Here is a 27890-nt window from a genome sequence, read left to right as displayed (position 1 = left end):
ACAATTGTGATGGAGCTGCACATCACTGGATTAATGTAGCAAAGCTCAAAAACAAAAGACCAGAGTAAAATGTGAGTTTTGTGACAATTCACAGTTTTGTTAAAATTCACACATTTGACTTCTTTTTCATTGTTTCAAGGAAATTATAAAAATATCTAAGAATTTAACAATATGAACACAACACAATTATTCAAGCCCCCCCCCCCCCCCCCCCAATGTAGTTTGACATCCCATCCACACAGAGGCAGCAGAGTACTGCATGTTGGCAAAGATGGAAACAGTTTAGGAGAGGTCACTGGAGAAATTCTGGGCTCCATGCAGCCACGTCCACTCCCTCAGCATCTAGAACCAAGACAAAAGGGAAAAGTGTTTACTAAAATAATAATAAAACAAAAACACAACAGGCATAAACCCTTCTATGCAGCTGTTATGTGAGTATTTACAGACCTCCATGCTGCTCTCCGATTCCTGGATGGTGTCATGCAGCAAACTCTGAAAGCGACTCTCAAACGTCCTGCTCTCCTCCACAAGAGACTCATCACTGCAGACACACCCAAAGTGATTCATGCATGCCTCTGATAACTTTATTAGGATTTCTGTTCAGTATCTGTGCTATCTGATGTTCTGTAATGCTGTCTTTAAAGAAAACTCCCACTTTAACTTAAATGGTTGGCAGAGCTGACAAAATACCGTAAAATCTAATTAGTTAAAAACACTGTTTAGTTACAACTATGTATAAACTTAAACTAACCCTGCACTCCTCAACAACACTACAATGATTAATTTTAGGGTAAAAATGGACGCCCACTTTCACATCCCTGTGTGTGTGTGTGTGTGTGTGTGTGTGTGTGTGTGTGTGTGTGTAAGTGCACTCACAGTTGTTGTAAGCTGTGTCTAGGGGTCAGTACTGACGACGGGGTTCGTAATCCATCTGGACTCCCGCTCACTGGGCTGCGAACTTTACTCTATATAAGACAACATGATGCAGTTAAGTCTGTGTTAATAAAGTCTACTGCACCTGATTATGGTGGAAGACAAAAAGATATCATTACATTTATGTTACCGACTCAAGACCATATTCAAATTGAAATACTTTGTGTTGGTAGGCACTAACAAATATAGTCACTGGCCACTTTGTTAGGTACAACTATTCAACTGCTCATTAACACAAATATCTAATCAACCAATCACATGGCAGAAACCCAATGCATTTAGGCATGCAGACATGCCTAAATGTGTGTCTGCATGCCTAAATGGTCAAGACAATGGTGAAGTTTAAGCTGAGCACGAGAATGGAGAAGAAAAGTAATTTAAGTGACTTTGATTGTGGCATGGTTCTTTGTGCCAGACGGGCTGGTCTGAGTATTTCACAAACTGCTGACCTACTGCGATTTTCCCAAACAACAATCTCTGTGGTTCATAGAAAATGGTGTGATAAAGAAAACGAGTGGCAGTTCTCTGGGTGAAAATGCCTTATTGATGTCAGAGCTCAGAGGTCAGACGGCTCTAGCTGATAAGAAGACAACAGTGACTCAAATAACCACTTGTTACAACTAAAGTATGCAGAAGGCACAACACATTGAGCCTTGAAGCAGATGAGCTACAGCAGCCGGTGCCACTCCTGTTAGCTACAGTAAGAACAGGAAACTGAGGCTGAAATTTGCACATGCTCACCAAAATTGAACGACAGAAGATTGTAAAAATGTTGCCCGGTCTGTTGATTCTCGACTTCTGCTGCAACATTCAGATGATAGGTTCAGAAACAACATGAAAGCATGGATCCATCCTGCCTTCTGTCACTGGTTCAGGCTGCTGCTGGTGGTGTAATGGTGTGTAGATGATATTGTCTTGGCACACTTTGGGACTGTGCACCATTTATACACCACAACCTACCTGAATATCGCTGCTTCCAGCGGGATAACGCAACATTTCACAAAGCTCAAATCATCTGAAAGTGATTTGTAGAACATGAATTCTCTGTCCTCAAATGGTACTCCACAGTCACCAGCTCTCAATACAATAAAGCACCTTTGAGATATGGTGGAACGGGAGATTTGCATCATGGATCGTGCACAGCTGACAAATCTGCAACTGTGTGATGCTATCATGTCAACATGGACCAAAATCTTTGAGCAGTGTTTCCAGCACCTTGGTGAATCCTATGCCACGAAGAATTAAGATCACTCTGAAGACTAAAGGGGTTCCAATCTGCTACCAATCTGTACCTAATGAAGTGGCCAGTGAATGTATATCATCAGATCTGGGAGCCTCTTTGTGTCTGTGAACAGGTCATTTTTGCTCACACAGGCGACTTTGAGCAGGTTCCACAGCTCTCTCTGTCGTCTCTCCTGCAGACTCATCAGGACTTGTTCACTCTCTGCCATTTTCTGGACCACGCCCTCCACCTTCGGCAGCAGCTCCATCACACGCTGACGGCACAGAGCAGTCTTACTGCATAAGACACGAAAAACAGGATTTTAGAATTCCCGAGTTGTGAACAGGAAAATCATCCTGTTTCATTAAGAAAAGGTTGTGACTTTTTACGCTGTTAAAAATATCAGTGTGCCCACAATTACGTGTTGTAAATGTGTTACCTTACACTAGCAAATGCACAGCTGTTAATTAGTCACTAGCCAGTGCTTTCATTTATTCTCAGGATTGTCTACATACCAAACAGACTCACAAATAAATCACTACTATGTTTACTTGTTCCTAAAGACATTTTAATGCAGGTGTTTTTACAAAGCTGGAGAAGCACCAATATAGCTAACATGCGCTGACACAGTGCATAAAACTGATGAATATGTAATGTGCTTGTGTCTTTGTGTTTGTTTAAAACTCTGAATATTTATATCAATATTTATATCATCTGCATCGCTGTATACCATCTGCACAGCACAGTAGCTGTCCCTACTGAGCTGCTCTCAATTCTTTATTTACACGAGACTTTGTATTAAAACTGAGCCGCAAAGCTGCCGCATACATCCACGTGCATGTGCACAAGCACACGAACATTTTCATAAAGAGGAAATTTTAATCAGTTTGAGGGGACTTGTTTTCCCCGAGGTGTGTTTATGCACTTTTATTCTTTTCAGTAGGAATATTCAATGCCATAGCATACTGGAAGACTTCATAGAACATATCCATCATTAAATTGTTTCACCTTTATCAAAAGCTGGGATTATTTTTTAACAGATCATATTGTCTTTTAAGTCTATTAATAATAAATAAACCTGTGTTTGAGTACCTGAGGTGCGAGTAGAAATCTCTGAGCTTCCTCTCATAGAACTGCACTGCCTGAACCACCAGACGCACCACCTCCTGACTGTCTCCTGAGCACCTCTGGTCTGTGGAAGGAAAAGGATGTAAACAGAAACAACGTCAAAGGAGGTTTATTTTCACAAGCAGACACCGTGGTTGGTGTTCAATAAGAAGGGAAGTGAAGCATGAAAAGTCCAAACCTTTCGGTTTCTCTCGGAGTCTTCGAAACAGCTCCATGGCTTTTCCTTCACTGAGGAACAAAGAGGGGAAAAAGAGCAGAATCCGAGGTCACAGAGTAGTTCCTTTTGTTATTTTTACTTATTTATTACAGTAAAATTTGTTTCAGACTTACAGTGTATCTAAGGCCTCTCCACTCCTCCACGGTTGCCGCTGCACATCCACTATGTCTGGCTGCAGCTGCATCATCTCCTCCTCCAGTTCACTCACCTTGGCCTAGGAACAGCCACACGTTCCAGTCTTATTGAAACACACATAAATACTCTTTATGCACACATACACAAAGAAGGAAAGTCAAATGTACCTGACCACAGCTGGCAGCAGTTTGCTCCATCTCTCTCCACACACCCAGCAGTTTGTCTGATGCTAAAAAAAAAAAAAATGTAAGAAGACATTAGTCAGTCAGTGGCAAACTGCATTGTTCTAGACAGGCAAGTTTGGATAAGTGCTTCCTCCTGAGGTAAAAACCACAGACAACCAAATTGAGCCCTAAATAACTGTAGACTATCTCACACCCGCTATGATGCCCATCAGATATTCTCGGTCCTGAGTACTTAGTACTCACAAGTCAGAGAATACTGATATTTGAACTCGGCCTTCATTACAAGTGTAAAGTATATTGTGTTGTATTGTGATGCTGTCTCACTAATAATATATCACTGAAGCCAAAGAGACATTTATAAACACCACCAACGTCCAGGTCCAGTGTTAGGCCTGCAGTAGCCTAGCGACCTGTCCTGGGTGTACCCCGCCTGACAGCTGGGATAGGCTCTGAATAGATTAGGTGAAAGAAAATGGACGGATGGATTCACCCAGCATCAGAATCAACTTTATTGTCATTATATGTCAAACATATAACAAAATGGCGTTCCAGAACACCCATCCAAGGAGATAAGTGTCTGCGGTCTTGCTGCCATCAGAGGCGCTGCAATGGTGGTCATGTGTCTAATCTTACAATAGGCCGTTATTATCAGACATCTATATTTATTAGCGAGCCCAGACTGAGTAAAGTGTCAATTTCACATTATTGTAAAATAAACAAAAATATAATGGCAATTTTTTTTAGGCAATGCTACAGTATAGCATTTGCTGGTGATTATAATTTATTCCTTATCTTAAATCTGACTGCTTGTAGACAGAGTTATAAAAAAGCTGCCTCTTTAAGCAGAGATTAAATGCAGCCCTGGCAGGTGTAGTGTTCCTGCTATCTACCAACATAATGTTGTAACAATACCAATCCCTGTGGCTGTCTGCTCCTGGTATTTGTCCATGTCTATGTGAAGGCTGGTGGTGAAAAAATCCAGTTTGGCAATGAGTCTCTGGTGCATGGACACCATCTCATTCTTCTGTTTGGACAGCGAAGAGTTGTGTCTAAGCAGGCTCATGCTGAAAGAAACAAGAAAAGATATTTATCAAGCAGAAACGTGTTCATGAGGAAGTCTGCATGTGCACTGGTGTCTTACATGGCAGCTTTCTGCCCCTGCTGCAGTCTTTGCCAGTCTTCCTTCAGACAGCGGATGGTGTGCCACGCTTGGCCGCAAGTCCTCCTCAGAGGGCTGTAAGCCAGAACGTGGTTAGGGTCGGTTTCTACGAGAAAGAAAGAGACAGAAGGATGTTTTGGCTTCAAATTTTTAACAGGGCTTTTAATTTCCATATAAAATAATGTCTAAAGCTTCCAAATATTGAATGTTAAAAGGTATACAGTATTTGTTTCTCTTTATATAAGCAGTATTTCTTAAATTTTCCTTTTTGTAGGTGTGAGATAGACTTTATTATGATTAAAAAAACTTTTGCACTTACGGACAAAGCGGATATTTTCAGGCAGAGTTCGAGGAGCAAACTGAGGTTCATAAAGACAAGAGGAACGATCAAAGAGGAAAACCAGAGGCAAGTCTGTTCTTCGTCCATCTACCTCCTAAAGACAAATAATAAACTAAAAGAATCAATACATTATCACATTCAGTTGTTAAATGTTCTGCGAAAGCATTGTGCGTATTTATATTAGACATTACTGTGTAATCTACTGCGCACTGTGTGGCCAGTGCTTGAGGCTCCAAGGCCAAGCCAGCTTCGAGCAGCAGCTCCTGATTGGCTGCAGGGATGTTGGTGTCTTTCTCTATTCTTAGCTGCAGGCTGGCCACGGTCTCAGTATCTGATACAGAGTAAGTCAGGATCTTAGCAGACATCATGTTCAGGACATGAACCAGCTGAAAGGGAAAAGAGGAGGTCCAAGAACTTAAGACAAAATAAGTGAATCTGTTATTTAAATAAACAATAAATATAAATAAATAAAAAAAAGATGCACAATCCCATAAAATTTGAGTAGAAGTTTCCTTAAATTGGAGCATAGCCATGAGTCACTGAGCTAATTTCTTTAATACTTGAATACTGATTCTTAGAGGAGAGAAAATGAGAGTAAAGTAATAAATCAATTCAATTCTCAGTTAACCTTGAGCTGCAGTAAGCGCTCCAGCTGGGAAAAGCAGTCGCTGGGGGTAGCACTGGGGTCTTTCCCTCTCTCCTGAGGAGACCACTTTAACATCAGCCGCAGCCACTTCTCCATCTTCTCTAATAACAGACTGCCAAACAGTTACAGCATTAGACTCAGATATTAAGAGTCTTAAATCAGCATTTGTGCATTTGTGTGTGTGTGTGTGTGTGTGTCATATGAAAACACCTGTTTAAGCTGTTGGGCTGGGGGATATGTTTGGAGAAGCGGACCTCCCCAGTGAGGTCCTCATAGACAACAATATCATCATCCTGCTTCAGCCTGAGTTTGTTATGCCTAAAAAAAAAAAAAAACATAAAATTTAATTATATATAATTTGGTTTAATATTTTAATCTCTTATGAGTGTACTATTTTATCCTCAATTTGATTGTAGCTGGACACTGAGCTTCTCCAATGATGGGAGAATATTTTCTCCTTTCTATAAAGCAGACGTCCGTAGAGGTACATGTTATTCATTCATCATGCGAGTAAAAACAAGTAGTACTGTTATTGCCACAGCCCACATATCCTGCAATTCTTTGGCAACTCTTGTTATTTTTATCTCCAATGTTTGTTAAAATCCAGCCACAGAACAATAATATTTACCTCTGTTAAAGCTTATTATTGCTTAACCTGAGATAAAAACATCATCTAGGTTATTAACCTTGAGTATGAACACAGACTGTAAAAAAAAAGGTAAGATTTAAAAGGGGTGACAGCCTAGTTCTGCAGGTTTGATGCTGTTTAATTTCCTGTCATTGCTCTCGAGTTCTTCAAATGATGTAAATATGGCACAATTGACAACTTGGTTGAGATATAAGAATTTTTCCAATGTGGTACTACCAGGGAACAGGTTGCCATGTTGGCAGGAAAGGCCGAAATCCTGTGATACACTCAAACACCAAAGTCCCGAAGCTCCAGTAGTCCACAGTGACTGTGTACCTCTGCCTCTCTATGAGCTCTGGAGCCTGAAAGAAGTCAAAGAAAAAGCATTACGGTTCAGATGTGGCAAAGAAGGTTGGTGCAACAGTTTTAACTGTTATATCACTTACTAAGTACTGCAGGGTTCCCACAAATGATGTGCAAAGACTGCTCTGGTCCAACTCTTTAGCATAGCCAAGATCTATAATCTTATGGATCAACTGCGATTAGGAGAGAGGAAAGAATAAAGGTGTTATTAGTTAAAATCATTTATTGAAACCTTTAAGACAAACTTTCTTTTCATTGGCTGCCTCCTCAAAAACAGAAGGTTTGAACAGTGGTGGGTGGGCCGATAGGGTCTTGAAAGGTTTCCACTGTCTTTGATTGCAGCCTGAAGCCTGAGCTTTGTGCTCACAGGGATTACTTATTACACTGACCTCATAATTTCCTCTGGCCATGTTTAATATTTCAGTATGTATATGCCAAACAAAAGGGAAAAGCATGATAGCTCCACTTAAAGACTAGGGTAACAACAATTATTCACTTTTTATGCATCATTACCACACTATTATGTAGCTGTCTGATAACTGCTCAAAGCCAAGACATAGTTATGCACGCTTCACAGAACTGTAAATTAATGTTGACACTGCATTTTTTTTGTGATAATTATGGTGGTAATTATGAGCTTTAGAGATATTTTCTAAGTATTCTAAGTATCCCGTTTCCCCCTTTTTTCTAGTATTTCCTGACAGCTGGCTGCTGTAGCTTTATATTTAATGCACAGACATGAGTATAGTATCAAACGGCTCATCTAATATCTAAACAAATTACCAAACTGCTGAAATATTCCCTGTAACGCTGAGAGACTACATGAGTGAAAAATCAACTACTTGTACCTTAATAACTTCCAAATCATAAACTAAGTCTGTATATTGGTTTTACGGTTTTCTCAACCGTGCATGAGAAAACAAGCGTTCACGCAAAACTATAAACTTAATCTGAGCCAACTTAAATTTGGCTCAGATTTTATAAACAGCAGTCTTTACATATACATGGATATATAACCTCTTTAATAGGTCTGCCCTCGGTTATATAACATTCTTGACTTCCCTGTATCCTTTTGCAGAGGAGGAGGACAACAAGCAGTGGTTTATCACATAATGGACAAAATAAAAGAGGAGCCCGTAGTGAAAGCTAAGAAGCAAGGCCATCCCAAAAGCTACTTTTAACTCCAAGTACAAAAATGGAGTTTTCCACATTAAATATTCAGCACAAGGCTGAGTGAACATAGCAGAGACAAGTCTTTTGTACTAATTCCATTGAAACCACACTGAGGCAAAAAGACTCTTTGTTGTGGTTTGAGTGTATTTGTCCTAACAAAGGGCTTTAACTCACTCTCTTCTCTCCCTGCTGCAGTACAATGTTTTCTGGTTTCAAATCCCTGTGAATGATCCTCTTCTTATGGAGGTAGGTTAGAGCCGAAGCTGGGGGCACAAAAAGAAACAAGAGGAACAAATAATTAAGAATGTAAAACTGGACTTGCATGCATTACAATTAATTGAAGAAGCATGGCACATAAAGACATAGAGGAATATTGGTCAGTTTATTAGGACAAATTTTGCTTACAGAGACATATAGTTCACTTTCATATGCAAGAGTTCAGAGGCTTTTAGTTGGTATTACATCACAGTGTAGATTAATACTTCTGTATATGAAAAGTGATAACAAGGAACTACAACCAAGAAACTATGTTTGTCGAGCATGGAGGTCCAATCAGATCGTAAGCTGAAAGAGCCCCAAAAGGCATTTTAATCTTTTGGCTGCTCCCTTAATTTCCAAGGGGTTTCCACAGCACATGAGTCCTCATATTTGATTTGGCACAAATTTGACCACTTCCTGACACAACCCTCCCATTTATCCGGGCTTGGGATGAACTTGTGACCTCCTTAGGCCGGGTTTGTGCAACTTTAATTTTATGTAATATAGCAAAACTTCCTAAGACCTACTTCCCTCTTTGGTTGAAAAATTCAGGTGAATTTTACACCTAAATACACCCTGCATTATTATTGATAAGCAGTTTTCTTTACTATGCAACAACCTCCAGGATTGAAAAGTGAAGCCAATACTGACATGTTGTGAGGTCAGTTACAAAACTGAGTCAGTCCTCACAGACTTCTTTCAGTTGCTCTCTTCATGGGTCTCCACAGCAGATCATCTGCCTCAATCTCACCCTATCCTTAGCATCCTCCTCTATCACACCAACCCTCTACATGTCCTCCTTCACTACACCCATGAACCTTCTCTGTGGTCTTCCTCTTTTCCTTCTGCCTGGCAGCTCCAACTTCAACATATTGTCTAATATATCCACTATCCCTCCTCCACACATGTCCAAACCATCTCAGCCTTGCCTCTCTAACTTTGTCTCCAAACTGGTCAACCTGAGCTGTCCCTCTGATGTATTTAATCCTGTCCATTCTGGTCACTCCCAACAAAAATCTTAGCAGCTTCAGCTCCGCCTCCTGTCTTTCTGTCAGTGCCACCATCTCCAAACTACACAACCCAACTATTTTTCCATCACAAATCACCCCTGACACTCGTCTCCATCTGCTCCACCCTATTTGCACTCTCTTCTTCAGCTCTCTTCTGAGCTGTCTGTTGTTTTGGTTGGTTGATGAACTGTCATGTTAAAATGCCCAATTTTACAGCAGAAATAAATGTGTTTACAGCCTGGTACAAACAGTGTTTCAGTCTCTATGGCTAATTTCCTCTTACAGGACGTGATTTGTTTAAAACAAAACAAAACACTAGGCTAATCAAACACTATTTGATTAGCCTCTTACTTGGCACCAAAAAGACTACAGAAACTTGCTATTCTTAGCTGACAAATTAAAACTTTTCCCTGGCACCAAAAAACAAGTCGGTGGCCATCCAAAATGCGAGGTTTAAAAATGTGTAGTCCAGAAACCAATTGGCGGTTACAGCTGTCTTTTATCCACATATAAACTCCAGACAATGTCAGAAAAATCAAGTCTGTAATGTGTAATGTCCAGAAACCTTCAGGGCTGCAGTGCATCTGTGGAAGCAGCTATGGATATGGTCAGAAGGGTTATTAACCTGTGTGTGTGTGCCGACAAAGAGAGCTGAGTGAAGTGGAACCTGTAAACTTTTGGACTCCTGAATGTTAGCGTGTGTGAATTAGTGTGACTTTGTGGGTGTGGACATACATGACTGTGTCACTGCGTTCGCTCATGAAACAGTTTAAAGTGGATCACTCATTATCAGGAAATGTCCACAAAGTGGTCACAGGAAAAGGAGTTTTTGCATGTCTCTTGTCTGTTTATGTGTGCATATTTTAGTAAAAACTGCACTCTAGAGATCTTTGTCCCACACCTTTGTCTCCTATCTCAAAGCTGTTTATATGGAAACCAAAACAGAGCGCATGCTAATGTTAGTGTTCATGTATAATGTTTGAAACAGAGAGCACAGAGGTCTGATCGTTGACGTAGGCACTGGTATGAGTATGATCTCTCATCACGGTGACTCAGAAATTGGTGGTTTAGGGTCACCGATGACATCACGATACTCACCAGCACCATTTCCTCCCTACTACAGAAAGCAAATCACACTTCCAGTTCCATTAATCACCCAACTGTTCTATCAGTCTGGCATGATTTAAAAGGTTAGAGCAGTCACGGTGAAGATGGAGGTGAAACCAAATACTCACAAATATCACGTAGCAGAATCAAAATGGACCCCTCCCTCATTCCACAGCAGTTCTCCAAGAGGTTCAGATACTGCAGAGCACAAACAGAGAAACTCAACACCTCAATGACATGAAGCAGGGGCAGAAAGCAATACAAGTGTTCACAAGCAAGAGTCCATTAATCTGTCTTTTTTATTATTGTTTTCTACTTCTTTATTTCTCTATAAAAAACTACTTTCCTTCCATTAAGCACATCGTCTTTATGAGACGATCTTTTTTCAAACTGACATATTGCTACTTGGTTGCGAAGACAGATTCATTTCATTTTCTCAGGCCTGAGAAAAGTGGATGGTACTGTTTGTGCTCCATCTGCCCCCCCCCCCCCCCCCCCCCCCCCCCAATTTGACTGCTTAGTTTTTGACCATCTGGGATGCTTTGAAATTTTTTATGACACTGCGGTTTGCAGTTGGTGGCATTTTCCTCTTCTGCTGGCCTCCGGGTGCACACTCAGATTGGTTTGAAAATAAAAACTGCACCAGATTTATCCCACAAAATGAACACCAAACAGCTGAGTTGGTTTATTTGGACAGTCGGTCCAAATAACTCAGACTTAATACAGAAATACAGTCGTTGTCGCTTTAATGCTACTGGAATTAAACCCGATACATTCCCATGACCTGGGGAAAGATTTCAACAGACAAACCTGTATTTGCCTCAGATTAAGAATGATGAAAAAAATACCATTCATTATTCATTAATTTTATTATAATTTTTTGAACCAAAGGTTTACACAGTGGCCTAAACCAGAAAATACACCTGCTTTGACTTGTAAGGTTTTAAGTATCAAGACACAATAAAAATCAGCTGATCCTTACCAGGTCTTAAAATTAGGTAAACACAACCTGAGATAAACAACAACGCATGAAATGAAAGACTTGGGATCATTGTCCTGTTGCATGTAAGGCTGCAACTAATGACTATTTTGATAGTCAATGAACTATTTTTATTGTAGACAATGTCGACTAATCGTTGCAGCCCTAGCGTCAACCTATGTTGTGTCTACACATAACAGACAACTTAGCAATTTGAAATTGTATCATTAGGCACTTTGTTACTAACAGCCTGTCACATAAACACATAATTTGTTCCTATTTCTTTAGTCAAATCTATGAAAAAAATGCCAAAGATAACAGTTTGACAGGCATAAAATTGCATTTTTGCATGAACAAAATGTTTCTCAAAAAGCTATTAGCTGAAAGCCTGCCAAATCTTGGTAGTGTGTCCTTAAAATTGAAACTGAACAAATGGAGGATAAAATAAGCAGTGTCAGTTCAGGCCTAAAAAACACCTACAGGAGATGAACAGTATCTGAAAGTCATATCCTTAAGAAATAGGAAAACTCCAGCAAAGACCTGACAACACCTGAGAGATGCATTTGGGTCTTCAGCTGATCTATCTAGTGTTCAGTGAAGCCTCATCAGAAATGGTCTCAGTGCAAGGGTGGCTGTCACAAAGCCATTCTTAAGGAAGAGAAACAGGGAGAAAAGGCAAATTACACAAGAACAGGAAGGGCAGGAAGTCAGTAGCAACAGGTCTGATTTAGTGATGAATCCATATTTTTGGTTCAAATTACTGTCTGTATGTTCAGAGGAGGTCAGGAGACCCACAACAGCGTCTACAGCCATGTCTAAAACACTGTGGAGGCTCTGTTATGGTTTGGGGTGCATTTCAGTCAGTGGTGTTGGAGAGCTTGTCAAAATTGATGGAATTATGAATAAAGAAAAGTACCATCAGATGCATCCATGCATCCACCATGCAATACCATCTGAAGAGCATCTGATTTACAACAGCTTGGGGTCAGTCATGGATTGGCCTCCCCAGAGCCCAGACTTCAACATTATTGAAGCAGTGTGGGACATCTTGACACAGAATGGAACAAAAGGTAGCCAACATAAAGAAGAGCTTTAAATGGCTTTCAGGAAGCCTGGAGAACTCTTTCTGAGGACAACTTAAAGAAATGACAAGAAAGCTGCTTAAGAGAGTTCAGGCTGTGTTGAAGAATAAAGGTGGTCATACCACATATTGACTTATATACTATATTTCCATGCATGTTTGCATGTTTCATTTATGGCTAAAGATGTTTGCACAGTACCGTATGCCACATGCTGTTCTTTATCTGATCTAACTTTAAGAACTGCCAAGGACCCGATGATTATGTTATATCCTGATATGTAAAACCTCAGGACTGAAAGAAGCTGTACTTTCTTTTTCACATGACAACTTGTGCAAATACACATGCAAACAGACTTTTACCTTCCTCAGATCTCCACCCTGACAGTACTCCATGGCCAGCAATGGCAGATCATTGGTGGCCACCAGTTTCTGCATTCCTTCAGGAACTTCTCGGGCAGCAACCACATTGACATGATCCAACCTAAGTGAGAAAAAGGCATTAGTAGAACTCTACAGTGTATTATATCACAATTTTAACCACAAGGAGCAATCTTTTTCTAAGATTTGTGCTTAAACTGATCTGACTGCAAAAATAAAATGCCAACATTTTATCACTATCTAATCAACATTCCCAAACACAATGTGCATGTTTCTGCAAAATTTCAACGACTTCACTTTATACAATGTGGTACTGCTACTTTGCTTGTAGTTTAATTACTTTGTCTGCAGTTTTTCATTTCTTTTTTCTTGATCAGTGAGAGAAGTCTGTTTTGGGCTTGAATAAGTGTACGAAAATCAGGTTCAAATGTCTGAAAATGCAAGATCTTCCTTCCATTCTGCAACCGAGAGCTCTGGAATGCCTTTCTTCTCACAAATTTCTCTTAAATGCAAAATTCATTTGCCAAGTAATTTGCTCCAGCTGAGTCATCTGACAGCTGTATGTTAGACTATGTTACCCTTTGAACTTAACTATCTTAATTACATCATAATTTTTACACTGACTTACACACACCTCATACACCTCCTGGTGTTTTTTTTTTTATCTCGCATCTTCTTGAAAAGTCTGACATTTTTCACTGACAGCCAGTTTGTCCCATTTCAGCCCCAGCCTATCCAAGAACGCAGTTACCTCCATGAACAAATTGCTCCCTGCAATAGTCCCTTTTATTGCCTGCACTGCTGCCAGCTCCTCCGTAATCTCAAACTCTTTCATTATCCCATACAAAGATGAGTAACTGGGCTGTGTCACGGACATCACAGCTCTCGTGCAGAGCCACGGAGAAAAAGTCAAATTTCCTGCAATGTCTTTTATCTGGCTTGTAATGGTTTGCCGGATGAGGGACACATTCTTAAATGCTTCTTTTTTCTCAGGGCATCTTAGTGTGGCAGAGTCCGCCAAACATTTTTTAATAAACTCCCTATCATGGCTTCCTGTTTTTTTGCAATTTTGTGGGAAATCACAAAGCTGGTCTTGACTGCTCCATCCCTAAATGTGTAAAGCTTGGCAAAAAGTCTGTTGTGTTTGCAGCTTTGCTTGCTCTCTTTGTGTTTATTCTAGTAATGGTGATTCAAACTGTAACCCTTGAACACAGAAATCTGCTTTTCACAAACTAAGCATCTGGTTTTATCTCTGATTTCCATGTCTTGTTAAAAACTCTACATTCTGCATCAATCTTTCATTTTTTTAGTGTGAGCTGACTTTCAGGGGAGGCAAAATCACATGTCTCATTAATGTCTGTAAGCCATTCTCTAACGGGGAGTTCATCAAAGAGTGTTTGGTGGCTGAAATGTTCAAATCCTAATTTTTCAAAAGGCTGGATGTGGCCCGGGGGCTGTACAAAGCCCAGGTCTGTCTTAACTAGTTTTAGAGGCCTGGAAATATAGAATTATCCAGTAATTCACAAGACAAAGAATAAAGAAAAATCAAGGGCCAAAGCAGGACATTATACACTAAAGATATGGATATATCACACATAGATATACGAGGTCAACAAGTGTGCTTGGGTAGTTCCACCCTTGTAGTGCAGCATCTGTGCGGACAAGTCTGTGCAGTCACACAGACTTCTGCACGGAGCCTTGTGTTTACCCCATGATGGCAAAATTTACCTCCCTCAGACCGAAGTGGATCCTGGCATACTGGAGATGTGCAAAGTATAACACTATCCCTTATTATATAACATAAAACAGGATGTGGTTTTTGATGCATATCAAGTTGATAAAATGGACTGGAAACAGTGTTTCAGTGTAATTTCATGTGGCTGGGTGACAGATTTTTTTCCATTTAGGTTTAATTCAATGACTTTTTTTTTTTTGCATTTTACTTTGCTAGGAAAAAAAATAAACTGGGTTTGTTTTCACAATAGCAAAACATTCAAAACTGATTATATCACACAATCGCTGCACCCTTCAAAGTCTTACTTTTACTTCCTCCTCTTCTGTTTCTTAACCTTTGTGGTTTCATAATTTGTCACTGAAACAATATGTTTCAAATTGCCTTTGGCTCTGGCCTTCATTACGTAAGAAAAAAAGGAGATTGAAAATAATTATGCACTGCTTGCACTCGTGTTGTAGGAGCTCCAACAGCAGGAAACTGATAGTAATCACTGAAATAACATGCAATTGTTATTATGTGTCATTAGTGGGGTTTTTTCTGCATACCTAAAGTGTTTGTTTAAAGCAGTAAATAATCAAACAAAACTAAATATATTTAGCTGTATAGTGATATTGCTCTAGGGTGTTTTCTGATGCAGGAGGAAACAAGGCTACAAATAATGATACTAATCATACATCATATCTGACAGACATTTCAGAATTAATAACTACATCTTTGTATGTGGAGTTCCTCAAGACCCAATCCTTGGACCATTTCTATTTTCATTATTTGCCTTAACACTGGGTCATCTACTTAACATCTTCAAAGGTATCTCCTAGCATTGCAGATGTAGTTTTCTGTTAAGTCTAACAACCTCAGTGAATGTTTCACTTGCATTAATGACTTGATGTCTTCAAATTTCTTCCATTTCAACGGTGGAAATACTGAGGTTTTTGTGTTTGGTCCTGACAAAGAAGTCAGTCGTTGCATATTGTACAATGACAAATAAAGAAAACTTGAACAATACTAAAAACAAGTCTTTAATGGTACCCAACAATTTGGAACTTTCAGTACCCGCTTTATTTTCTACTGTTTCTATTTTTGGCACTCACTCTTTAGGAGCTTCTCTCAGTCAGCCCGTCTTCATTCCATCCAGGATGCAGCAGCTAGGCTGCTATTATCACCCCATTCTTGTTTCCCTTCAATGGCTTCCAGCAAAATTCAGAATTTATTTTTAAATTCTATTAACAACATAAATCCCTACGTGGCCAGGCACCTGCATATATAACAAACCTGCTCTGGCTTTACTCCAGCAGTTGGACTCTCTGAGCGTCTGAGCCAGTGGCGACCACACTTTTGAAGGTCTAACTCCTAAACTTTGTAACAGCCTCCGTCAGCCCATCAGATCGACTGAATCAGCGTTTTGTTTTAAACGGCTGCTGAAAACAAATTTTTATAGCTTAGCTTTTCCTTAGTGTTTCGCCCCTTATTTTTAGCTACAGTTCACATCCAGTGTGTACAGTATATGAAAGTGTGCATGTGTGAATGGATGCAAGACCATATGTGTGTGTCTGTCAGGGACATGTGCACTTATCTTTAATGTGTGGTTTTATCCAGACTGTGAAGCACTTTGTAATTGTGTGTTTAAAACAGTGCTATACAAATACAGCTATTATTATTATTACTATATATGAGCTGGAAAGTAATTTCTTAAGCCTATCTGAGAACACATTTTAGAAAGAAGATAGAGAGAATGAGTGGGATAAAACATGCATTGGATTTGGAAACAAATGTTTTTTTTTTTTAAATATTCAGCACTTAAACTAAAAAAAATGCACATCCACTCAAAAACAAAGTGATGTGTTTTTCAGTAGATGTGCATGCACAAATCTGTGTTAAGTAGCTGTAATAATATAATGGTAGGTTGCCATGTCCCCTACCCTGTGGTTTTTTCCACAAGTTGAGTGTGGGTGGACGGGAGGGTTGTGGTTGTGACCGAGTCTGTCTGAAAACAACACGCTCGTTAAAGTAAGACGGGGGGATCCAGTGACCTGACACCAAAACCAGAGCCATTAACAGATGCGTGTGGAACGAGAATGCCTGCCAAAGCAGAGCAAAATGAGGAGGCGGCACTTAGGACGTCAGAAATAACCAAAGTCACCAAAATAGCTCAAACTTTCATGCTGTTCTAATTATCTGATGTGTGATTTTTTTTACTATTACAGGGAACAAAATTAGTTTTTATATTTTGAGAAAACTTATTTAACAGATGGGTACATAAAAGCCAAATGTCAAACGCATAAGCACCTGCTTTGTCATGGAATGTACCAAAGTGAGTCACAACAACATGTGAAACCGATCCTGGACAACGTGCCAAAAAAAGCCTTAAGCCAACGCATCAAACTGTTGTAGTTATACACGGGAAAATCACCAATTTCTTAAAAACTGATGTGTCACAGACTGAGATGCATCACTGTGGAAAAAGAGACTTTCTATCGTCTGGAAACTGAGAGAGGCAAATGAAACAGTGATGTGGCCCATTCCATTCCAAGCATATTTCAGTACAAATCTCAAAGAGGCAACATCTGTAAGCCTCTGCAAGACCAAAACAATGACTAACAAGAGAAGGCAAGCATACTCTCTTAATAGATATACAATTCTATAACATCGCCACAACCTCAGCACGTCCTTATCTTGTTTATCAGTGTCACTAAGCTGTCTGCTTGTGCACCTTGGAAAGATTCCAGCTCCTTGGAAGTCCTGTTCTGACCACCTGCACTCATGCATCTGGAAGTTAAACATCAATTCAAACAAAGTTCTGTATCAGCACCTTTGGTTCTGAGGATCATCACTGGTGATGAGAGCTGAATCTTCAGCTGCAACCCAGAGATAAAAAAAAAAAAGCCTTTAGTGGAAGAGTTAAAGGCTGAAAGTAGCTCACCAGGTCAGAGGAGCTACAATTTTTTGATACACAAAGGGTCATGCACCACAAACTGGACCTTTAGAGTCAGATTGTCAATGCCAATCTCTTCTGTAATATACTGAGGCATCTGCAACCTGAACTAGTTGTGCTCTGAAAACTCATTAGCATTTTGCTTCACCAACACGATCATTTCTCACCACCTCCTCTACTGGTTAGCTCTGGTTTCCTACAACTTTGTCCAAGTGGTCAGACTGGGACTTCCAAGGAGCAATGGGGAAAAAGTAGATACAGCCTTAAATCAGGTATAGCTCGCATATATGGTTCAGATGAAGTCATGGAACTTTATAATCACGTCATAATCTCAGATACAGTTTCTGACCTCTTCATGATTTGGATCTCCAGGCACCATCTCTCCTTGTTTCTCTGGCTCAGCTCCTGGCGACACTGTTTTATAGCAATCTGCTCCTCTGTGTCCTGAAAACAAACAGACACACAGTTGGATTTCCATCATTTCAGAGAACATTACACTTATTTACACTAAAGAGGTTTTGCACTAGAGCCTTTTATTTTTCTACACAACATCCAATGGAGGTGGACATGGGAATGCAAATGTCCTTGATTCATTTAGACAGTAAACGATCTCTGCTTTCCCCAGGCAGCAACCTCGCCCAAAAAACAGTATTTCCAGTAATGGCATCGTGGCTGACTCAGACAGATTCCTACTATGTGCTAAATGTCAGAGAGTGCAATTGCGGACAATGTCTCAACCTGATTCTCCTGAAATTTGTGTGAAATAAGCTTTAGAAAAAAAAACTAAAAAAAACAGCAGGTATGACAGAACACCCACAACAGGATAACTCATATATGCTTAATTTACTGCAATGCTACAACATGAAAAGTAGTAATGATTTCAGGTTTGGGTTAACGAATGACTTAAATGATCATTTAAATGTAATCAATTATGCTTGATGAAACTATATTTTTTTCATCAAATAAAAAAAAAGTGAGAATTTTTATATTAGAACATTTCCCATCCATATTAAAGAGGACCTTTTGGCCAACCATCCATTTTCTTAACCACTTATCTCCAATCAGTTATACACTCTACATGACTAATTTCTAATCAGAAGATTGAAGGGCAGGGCTTTCTAGTTGACGATGAACTATCATGAACTACCAGTATACCGGTTACACTTTTGCAAACCACACATTATACAGTACATTAAATCATTTCCCTAAAAATGATAAGAAAAACAACTTCCCCCTACCTGTTTCTCATCAAGGCATTTCACCCACCCTACTTCCCATATTAGTTATTATTAGCTCACAGTATTGTCACCAATGCAGGAAGACATTACATTTCCTACAGAGGAAGCTTAATCACCACAGCAGCAGCAGCAGTAGTGCCAGGAGAGACGTCTAAATCATTTCCCCTCTTAAAGGCCAGTCTGCGGTAGCACCGATGATCAGCACTGTGATTACACTGCTAAACATCTTTTCTTGATTACTGTAAACAACAGTGGAAGTAAATCATACAGATATGTTAATTTTGCTGATGTACTGGAAGATACACTGCATTCAGGCATGTACATATGGTCAAGGTGACCTGCTGGAGTACAAATGGAGCATGAGAAGGGGAAAGAAAGGTGATCTAAGTGACTTTAAACATGACATGGTTGTTGGTGCAAGATCGGATAGTCTGAGTATTTGAAAAACTGTGGATCTACTGGGATTTTCCCAAAACTTTACAGAGAAAAAGTGAGCGGCAGTCCTCTGGGCAAAATGCCTTGTTGACGCCAGAGGTCAGAGGAAAATGGCCAGACCGCTTTGAGCTCATAGAAAACCAACAGTAACTCAAATAACCACTCTTTACAACCAAGGTATGCAGAAGAGCATCTCTGAAAGCAAGTCGACCCTTGAAGCAAGTGGGCTACAGTAGCAGAAGACCACACCCGGTGTCAGGCGAGATCAAGAAACTGAGGCAAGAATTCACACAGACTCATCAGAACTGGACAACGAGTCTGATGAGTCTCAGTTTCTGCTATAACATTCGGAAGATAGGGTGCTCATGGTAGTGGTGTAATGGTGTGTTCTTGGCACACTTTGGGCCCCTTAATCAATTAAACTCCACAGCCTAGCTAAATATTGATATTCATTTATATCACTGTACTCAAATGGCCTCCACAATCCACAGATCTCAATCCAAAAGAGCACCTTTGGGCTGTGGTGTAACACAGATATGTAGCTCACAAATCTGCAGCAACTATGTGATGTTATCATGTCAATATGGACCAAAATATCTGAGGAATGTTGAATCAGTGTCATTAAAGAATTCAGGCACTTCTGAAGGTAAAAGGGGGTCCAACCCAGTACTAGCAAGGTGTAACTAATGAACTTGCTGGTGAGTCTATATTCTTAAATACTACTTTTTACAAAATGCAGGTTTAGCTTAGGGAAAACAATCATAATGGCCTGAATTACAGCCACCAGCAGAGTAGTGAACAGCTGTGGTTTATTTAAGTGATGTCAGATGATAAGAAGTGTTGAAATCTTGAGTAGTGAAACCACAACAGAAAAGAATCTTAACTCTCCATTGTTGATTCTATAAACGTGATGACACTTTCTGGCTCAAAGCCAGCTATAAAAATCTCATGATAGTGAGTGTGAGTCACACAACAGCACAACTGAAGTACAGTTTTAAAGAGAGGAAGAGGAAGGCCCACTAATTGGGTATTGTCATCATGCCCATAGTGCCCTCTTGTTTAGTGATGCAACTTTACAATGCTCTTATCCTGTGACTTAGAGTGACATCACTACCATAGACACTGTTTCAGATGGGCTGGGTGCACAAAGAAGAGCTTCCTGGAATGAACAAAAACTGTGCAGGTGAAATCCCAAAGGCTTAAACAGTTCAGTTCTAAAGAGGAAGTTCCTTCTTTGAGTCAAATCTAAAAATAGACATGAAACCATATTTTATAAATAACTTACACTTTCTGAGACCATCATTGTTGTCTGCATTACAAATGAATCTTGCTTAGAAATCATAGAAAATGCTGTTGGCCATATACAAGCCATGGAAATAAGATTGAAAGCTGAGTTACTAGAGTGACTAATCAGATGAGCTATTACATATACAAATTAAATATCCAGCAAATTCCCATTTTATCCATCCCAAAAGACCTGGTTGTTTGTAAGTGAAACACCTTTCTGATGCTATTTTTTGTGGTTATAAAATGAAAAGACAAATTACTACAAGCTGTGTGATATTTTACCTCAAACATCCAGCATGGTCTTCTTCAGCACAAAAGAATACTGAAGAAATCTTTTCAGGCTGAAAAATGATGAAGGTTCTTAGATGCATGTGATCAGTCTGTGTGCAATAACTGACACCACAGAGCTTTGTGCACTTTAAATGACCAAGCAGTGATTTTTTTGTGTTACTGTTTCTTTCATATCTTTTGCCTGATGTTCAAGGTTATAATTATACTGTAACTGACATGTTTATTAGTGGATACAGGAACAAAAAATATGTGCTTCCAACCCCATAAGGAAAAGATTACTGTTATTTTACTAGGCTTAAAACATGCTTTGCTGGGTGAGTTTCAGACCCTTGATGATATTTTTTTTTATTATTATTATTGGCAAAGCTAAGTAACCATCACAATCACATAAAAACACTCAAGTGTTTTGTTACCCAGGTGTGTCCTGTTACATTGATTATTCAAACAATAAATAGCGCTGAATGTCAACGCTCACTTTCAGATTTGGATTTTGCCTCTGCAGACTGTGCATTTATAGTTGGAGGAGTAATCAACATGAAAACCAGAGAGCTGTCTATGCATAAAAAATAAGCAACTGTGAAGCTGAGAGAAGATGGATAATCAATCAGAGCCATTGCACAAACATTGGCTATAACCAGTACAACCATTTGGAATGTCCTGAAGAAGAAGGTTGTCACTTGTGTACTAAGTAACAGACCAAAGAAAACAACAGCAGTCGATGACAGAAACATTGTAAGTGCTGTAAAGAAAGACCCTAAAAAACTGTTAGTGACATCAGCAACAACCTCCACAGGGCAGGAGTGAAGGTATCACAGTCTGCTGTTCACAGAAGACTTCATGAACCAAAGTACAGAGGCTTCACCAGAAGATGCAAACCACTAATTAGCAAGAAGAACAGGAAGGACAGGCTGGAATTTGCCAAGAAGTACAGAGACAAGTCTCAGAAAGTCTGGGACAAAGTTTTATGGACTGATGAGACAAAGATGAACCGTTACCAAGGTGATGGAAAGACTAAAGTTTGGAGAAAGAAAGGATCTGCTCAGGATCCCAAACATACGAGCTCATCTGTGAAACACGGTGGAGGTAATGTCATGGCTTGGGCTTGCATGGCTTCTTCTAGGACGGGCTCACTAATCTTCATCGATGATGTCACACATGATGGCAGCAGTACAATGAACTCAGAAGTTCACAGAAACATTTTGTCTGTCAATTTAAAGAAAGATGCAACCAAACTGATTGAACTGTTTGGGAGATCCTTCATCAAGCAGCAAGATAATGATCCAAAACACACCAACAATACAAAGGAGTTCATCAGGAGCAGGAAGTAGAAGGTTTTAGACTTAAACCCTAGAGAGCATTTTACCTGCCAAAGAGGAGACTGAAGGGAGTAACCCCCCCAAACAAACAGCAACTGAAAGAGGCTGCTGTGAAAGCCTGAAAAAGCACCAAAAAAGAAGAATGCAAAAGTTTAGTGATGTCAGTGAGTCACAGGCTTGATGCATTTATTGCAAGCAAAGGATTTGAAACTAAATATTAAGTCTTATTCTCTTTAATCTAGTTTAAGTTTATCTGTTTCAGTACTTTTGAAAAATGGGTGGGTTCAGACAAAGGGGGCTATCTTCTGACCTGTGTATCAGATCCAGATGTAAATACCTGGAAATTAAAGCTGAGGTGTTGATCTTTTGTCTCATATTGATTTATTTTTTTATGTCAAACCCAAACATTTTCAAGTTACAGCAAAAATAAAGGGACTGGCCTCAGTCTTCCAATACGTTTAGAGGGGAGTGTGTGACCTCCTTCTCGAGGTATTGCGTTTCCAAACTTTTCAGAAAACTTGACCTCTGCCCTGACCATACTTATACCTCCTGAGCCCACATGGGAACATATTCTGCAGTATCAGAATAACCTAGTGAGAGTTGTCTATATGTTTATTTTATCAGCTTGATGAAAAGTAAACAGACGTTGGCTAAAGGACGGGTTTAATTTCTACCTCACAGCTATTCCACTGACTCCATGGTTATTATACTGTTTATATGAGCCTCTGCTGTAGAAGGCACACGGAAGATTTGCCTCAGCAGATTGTGCAGCTCATCCCCATCTTGAGGTGTTAGTGAACATAAAGGAGCTTTTATTTTGAGGCCATTTTAAAATCCCTTTTTCCTTGAAAACAAAAACCAGAGCTGGTAAGAGTTGATGTCTTCTCAGAAACTCCAGCAGGACGTGTTTAATTATCTTGACAGCGTAATAAGTTTGTTATTCAAACATCCTCTTTCCGTCTATTACGTCTTAACAGATATAAGATTTTCTCAAAGATTTAACAGCTTGGATTGAGTACCTTGTTTTGCCATCTTGTGACATTTCCAAAGCCCCCGGTGCCGAGCCGCTCCTTCAGCTCCCAGGGCCCACAGCTCTGCGGCTGCTGGAGGGGGACTCGATTCATGGCCTCCTCACCTACACCCAATACAAGAAACTACAGGATAAAATCAAGTCTGTAGAAACATTAGCGGATCCATCATGACTATGAATGTGAAGAATGTTACGCTCTGCTTGAAAAATGTCACGGGAGGCTACATTTGGTTGAGCATTCAACCTGTTAAGCAAATAATTAACTATTTTTTCTGGAATTAAACCCAAACCAAAAAAAAAAAAAAAACTTGTTTCAAGCTTCTCAAATCAGAGAATTACATTCTTTTCTGGACTATAGTCTTGATTCAACCCTCATTCCTTTATATTTTGCTACCAAAATAGGAAATAGCAGCAGTGATTCACTGATACGTGCAAACATACATGGGTATATGACAGTTTGTACAGTTCTCACAAGCTTGAAAGTCCATATTTGACCACCTTTATTCTTCAGTATAGTCTGCACTCTTAGAAGCAAGCTTTCTTTGTAGCTCTGCTTTGGATGGTGGCTGCTTTTTGCTCAGTTCTCTGTCAAGATGATCCCACTCTGCTTCAGTAACATTGAGGCCTGTGCTCTGGAGAGATCAATCCATGACTGTTGCATTGTGTGTGTTTCTATCCAGGTATACTTTTACTGAGCAGCAACGTGGCAGCTTTAGGGCAGCATAGTGGCATGGTGGTTAGCACTGTTGCCTTATAGCTAGAAGGACTGGGTTTGAATCCACCTTGGCCCGAGCCTTTCTGTGTGGAGTTTGCATGTTCTCCTCGTGTTTGCGTGGGTTTCCTCCCACAGTCCAAATACATGCAGTTAGTGGAGTTAGGTTAATTGGTGATCCTAAATTGCCCATAGTTTTGAGTGTGGATGGTTGCCTGTCTCTCTGTGTTAGCCCTACAACAGGCTGGCAACCTGTACAGGGTGTACCTTGTCTCTCACGCTATGATAGCTAGGATAGGCTTTTGGCCAATACCTCTTTGGGAATCACATTTCTGATACAAAAATATTATTTTATGCCTGTCAAGCTGTGTTATCTTTGCCATCCTTTGTATATTCAGTGAAATAAATGGGACCAAATGTGTTTTTTGCAACAGGGTGCTAGTAGCCAAGTGCATACGGATACAATATCAAATGAGTTCCTTGCTATGTTATCTGTAAACACAACACTGATTCATTCCTTGTGTTAGGTGCATTTTTGATGTCTGAATGATTCACAGGTCAGTGTTAAGAGGCTTAGCAAACAAATCATTTCTCTGAAAATGGTCAGGTACAAAAACTGGTCTAAAAATGAGCAAAAAAGCAGCCAAAAAAAAAAAAATCTTTGAAAGATCTTAAGAAAGCCTGGACAAATATTTCTCAAGACCACTTTAAAAAGTACAGGAAGGTCTGTCTCCTTGGAAGCAAAAGATAAAGAAATGAGGGGTGGCTCAAAACTCAATACTATACTATATTAAAAAAATGTAAATATCTTTGTTTCGGTTGGGAAAAACAAGAAATTTTAGACCAAAATATTAATTTGTTTTTTATAAAAAAAATAATGTGGTTATCAGTCAGGGAGAAAGGTTATGAATAAAGATTCATGTTTGACCTGCAGGTCATGCAGAAACAGATCAGTGTTGCAGCTGCTAAAAAGCAGACAAACAACAAAAAAGATGGCTGATTTCTGTTTAGCCGCTTCATCTTTGTGCTTTATGAATACCTGTGACTTTTTTAATGGAGATAAGAAAAACAAATCTAACAGAGTATTCGTATATGTTTTTAGAAACACGGGTTACATCATCTGCAATGTCTTAAATGTGACTTCTGGATGATCTGAGTATGATTTAACACTGACTTAATGTTTTTAAAGCAGCTTTAATAAAACAAATAAAATGTACATAACCAATTCTATAAACGGCTCCAGTTTATATAAAGAACCCCTGAATCTGTGTGTATAATTGTCTGTAACTGTCACACACTCGCAGACTATTAACAGGCCCATTCAGCACTACAGGGGCGCTCCATGTTTGAGTGGTTTCGTTTTAAACTTCATAGGCTGAGTTACAGTAAATATACCTCCCACCTTTTGGTTATAATACCGTTATTATGCTCTGACACACACAAAAAAGCACTTTTCTTCTGTTCTCCTCTGTTTTTTTTAACAAGGTACTGTAACGGTTTTATTTTCACGAAGAAAAGCGTCAAGAATTCAACTGCTCAGTCCTACCTTAGACTTCACACGGAACGTTCACACGCTTTCACCCCCGACTGTCTTTGAACGGTAGGCTTACCGTGTGAGTCCGGGCTTTCACCGAGTTAAACTTTAATAAACACAGCAGTAATTTTGGGCGACACAACAAATCTCCAAACACTCAACTTCCTGATACACATATTTCCTGTTAACCTGACGAGAAGAAGCAGCTCCGCCCACGAGTGGGGGGAAAGTCCTCGGACTGCGTCCGGCCGGTAGGCTCATGCAGGGTTTTTGCGCTTATACGCCACAGATGATGAGTTTAATCATTATATCAACGGCAAATTTCTTTATTTCACCCAAATACAATTCAGAAACTGATATAACTGTTGCAAATCCCTTCATTTAGAAACAAACATTACATTAGTCTTTAAGATAAACTGTGTCTCTTTCCTTTTACTTGTTTTCACTTTGAAAAACATACAAACCTCCTTCATTGACACAAAACAGAAATGCTGATTACTCTGAATTCTGATTGGCTGGTGGGAATCCATTATATTCTCGCAGCTGCACCTTTTAACTGTTTGCAGCTTCAAATTAAAGTTATTATATCTTACAAATATGTTTGTTATATTCTTTCAAATGAATTTCAGATGTTAACAAGAGAATTTATCAGAACTTTTACATTATATTGTATCCTATACATTTATATGTGGCGTCTTCTTTGTGTTTCTATGGCAGCAACGTGGTGCCCAAACTGTGGTCCTTGGCTCTGCATCCATGGGTCAAAACAAGATTAAGTATTTAAATGTCTTTATAAAAATTGTGAAATTGAACAAATAATAATTACAAAAATAATTTTTAAATCAATGTCTCCTCACCTAGAACAATGAAAGACATGTTCACTGAGGAAGAGTGTGACCTTGCTCATCTTTCTGGGAAATAGTCTTTGTGGCCATAAGGTGGACGAAATGCTTTCAAAAGCACAACAAATTGCCATCTTTTCTTCTGCTGATCCAAATCAAATGGACTCAGGTTAGAATCACTGGTTGATCTAATCCATCTCTCTGGGAGGAACCCACAAGGACATAGAGAGAACATCCATACTCCACACAGAGAGGCACCAGGACCTTCTTGCTGTGAGGCAATGGGGATAACCACTGCACCACTGTGATGCTCAGCAGTGTGAATGTAAATGTGATATTATTGTTAAGCACACAGCACCATTACTGTAGAATCAACTTCCCAAACTACTCGAGTCACCCCCCACCCAACCCCCCAAATCTGCATCATGACCTAACAGCTCATATTAGCCTACTTCATGTCTCCTTCTTGGCCTCTTCTCTTTAGTTTACTGGTTTATTTTCTGTCTGGATCGTGTCTTTGTAGAACTTTAATCAGATCAAGATACTGTGTGGCAAATCAAATTTTTTTTGGTAATATGAGTAAGCAATATTTATTTATAAATGCCTTTCACTGACAAAGCACTGTCCCAACCAAAAATGAGAAAGTAAGAATAAAAGCAATAAAAGACCCAGTTAAAACAGAGAACAAAATAAAATAAAGGAAAACAGATCTTTAAACAGTTACTATCAATAAGAGTTCAGGTATTAGTATTTTTAGGTGAATCCATTCAGGGGTAGGACTGTTAGAGCTTATGGTAAAGTTTGATATTTTTAGATCATCTGATATCACATTTTCACTGAGGTTAAATGAAAAAGTTCGAACAGCAATCTAAAAACATGGTGGGCAAAAAAACATCAGCTTGGTGAGTTCAGTTTCTTAGGTAAAGTGTTCATCTCAGGGTTTTAGATGTTGTAACTAAGCAGCATCATTGTTGATATAACGGCTGTTATGTTTGGAGAAGATGCACTTCAGAGTTTCCAGAGTACACTAATGACGTTCTTCTGATTTATCACCTGTTACTTTTGCATGGAATCATAGGAAACCTCAACCTTAAAAAAGCAGCCTAACGTCCACTTGAGTTACTTGATAAAACATATGATGTTTTTTTGATGTGGGTGGGTAAGGGTCGCTTATCAGATTGGAAGTGGTTACAAAAATCTTTCCTGTTTACGCAAAAGCATTAAGATGTTGTTTACTTTCCTGTAGTGAGGATAATACTGAAAAGGCTTCATGAACCAATGGAACTTGTATTGAAAGATCTTTGTTGACTTATTTAGCTGTTTAGTCACATAAACAGAGCCTGTGATAGTGGCTTAAATGTGCCCTTCAATAATATATTGTTACTTGAGTGTTTATCCTATAGAAGGTTTGTAACTTTCAGCAGTTGGTTTAACCTTTAACCAATTAACCTAACCCCAGTAACTGCATGTTTGGACTGTGGGAGGAAACTGGAGTACCTGGAGAAAACCCACGCAGACTCCACACAGAAAGGTCCGGACCAAGGTGGATTCAAACCCAGACCTTCCAGCTGTGAGGCAGCAGTGCTAACCACCACG

General features: G+C 39.5%; 1 protein-coding gene across 3 annotated transcripts; it reads right to left on the bottom strand.

Moving 5' to 3' along the window:
* Nucleotides 1-207: 207 nt before the first annotated feature.
* On the bottom strand, nucleotides 208-25636 carry ikbkb (inhibitor of nuclear factor kappa B kinase subunit beta). Of its 3 annotated transcripts, none has more exons than XM_030738369.1 (22): nucleotides 25465-25636; nucleotides 23196-23311; nucleotides 17959-18053; nucleotides 12925-13045; nucleotides 10633-10702; nucleotides 8304-8392; nucleotides 7040-7129; nucleotides 6831-6955; nucleotides 6176-6283; nucleotides 5948-6077; nucleotides 5511-5705; nucleotides 5299-5413; nucleotides 4962-5085; nucleotides 4733-4884; nucleotides 3803-3864; nucleotides 3614-3714; nucleotides 3462-3511; nucleotides 3248-3347; nucleotides 2304-2451; nucleotides 877-965; nucleotides 448-541; nucleotides 208-342 (listed from the first exon to the last, which is right to left on the bottom strand). In XM_030738369.1, exons 2-22 carry the CDS (start codon nucleotides 23298-23300, stop codon nucleotides 283-285), a joined length of 2223 nt encoding a protein of 740 aa, XP_030594229.1. In that variant the 5' UTR covers nucleotides 23301-23311; nucleotides 25465-25636; the 3' UTR covers nucleotides 208-282. The 3 variants fall into 3 exon arrangements, with proteins under 3 accessions (XP_030594229.1, XP_030594230.1, XP_030594231.1); XM_030738370.1 differs by having other exon boundaries at nucleotides 283-342; nucleotides 23196-23330; XM_030738371.1 differs by having other exon boundaries at nucleotides 283-342; nucleotides 25529-25627.
* Between the last annotated feature and the right edge of the window lie 2254 nt (nucleotides 25637-27890).

Source organism: Archocentrus centrarchus, chromosome 9 (assembly GCF_007364275.1).
Source record: "Archocentrus centrarchus isolate MPI-CPG fArcCen1 chromosome 9, fArcCen1, whole genome shotgun sequence".
Taxonomy (NCBI): domain Eukaryota; kingdom Metazoa; phylum Chordata; class Actinopteri; order Cichliformes; family Cichlidae; genus Archocentrus; species Archocentrus centrarchus.
This window is presented reverse-complemented; position numbering and strand designations above follow the sequence as displayed.

Bases quoted from the DNA above. Each gene is read 5' to 3' on its own strand.
- ikbkb (XM_030738369.1), bottom strand. From the start codon at position 23,300: ATGAATCGAGTCCCCCTCCAGCAGCCGCAGAGCTGTGGGCCCTGGGAG. The intron at 13,046-17,958 runs GTCAGAAACTGT...TTTCTCACTTAG, and splicing joins GAGATCCAAATCATGAAGAG to GTTGGATCATGTCAATGTGG. The intron at 2,452-3,247 runs GTACTCAAACAC...TGTCTTATGCAG, and splicing joins GATTTCTACTCGCACCTCAG to TAAGACTGCTCTGTGCCGTC.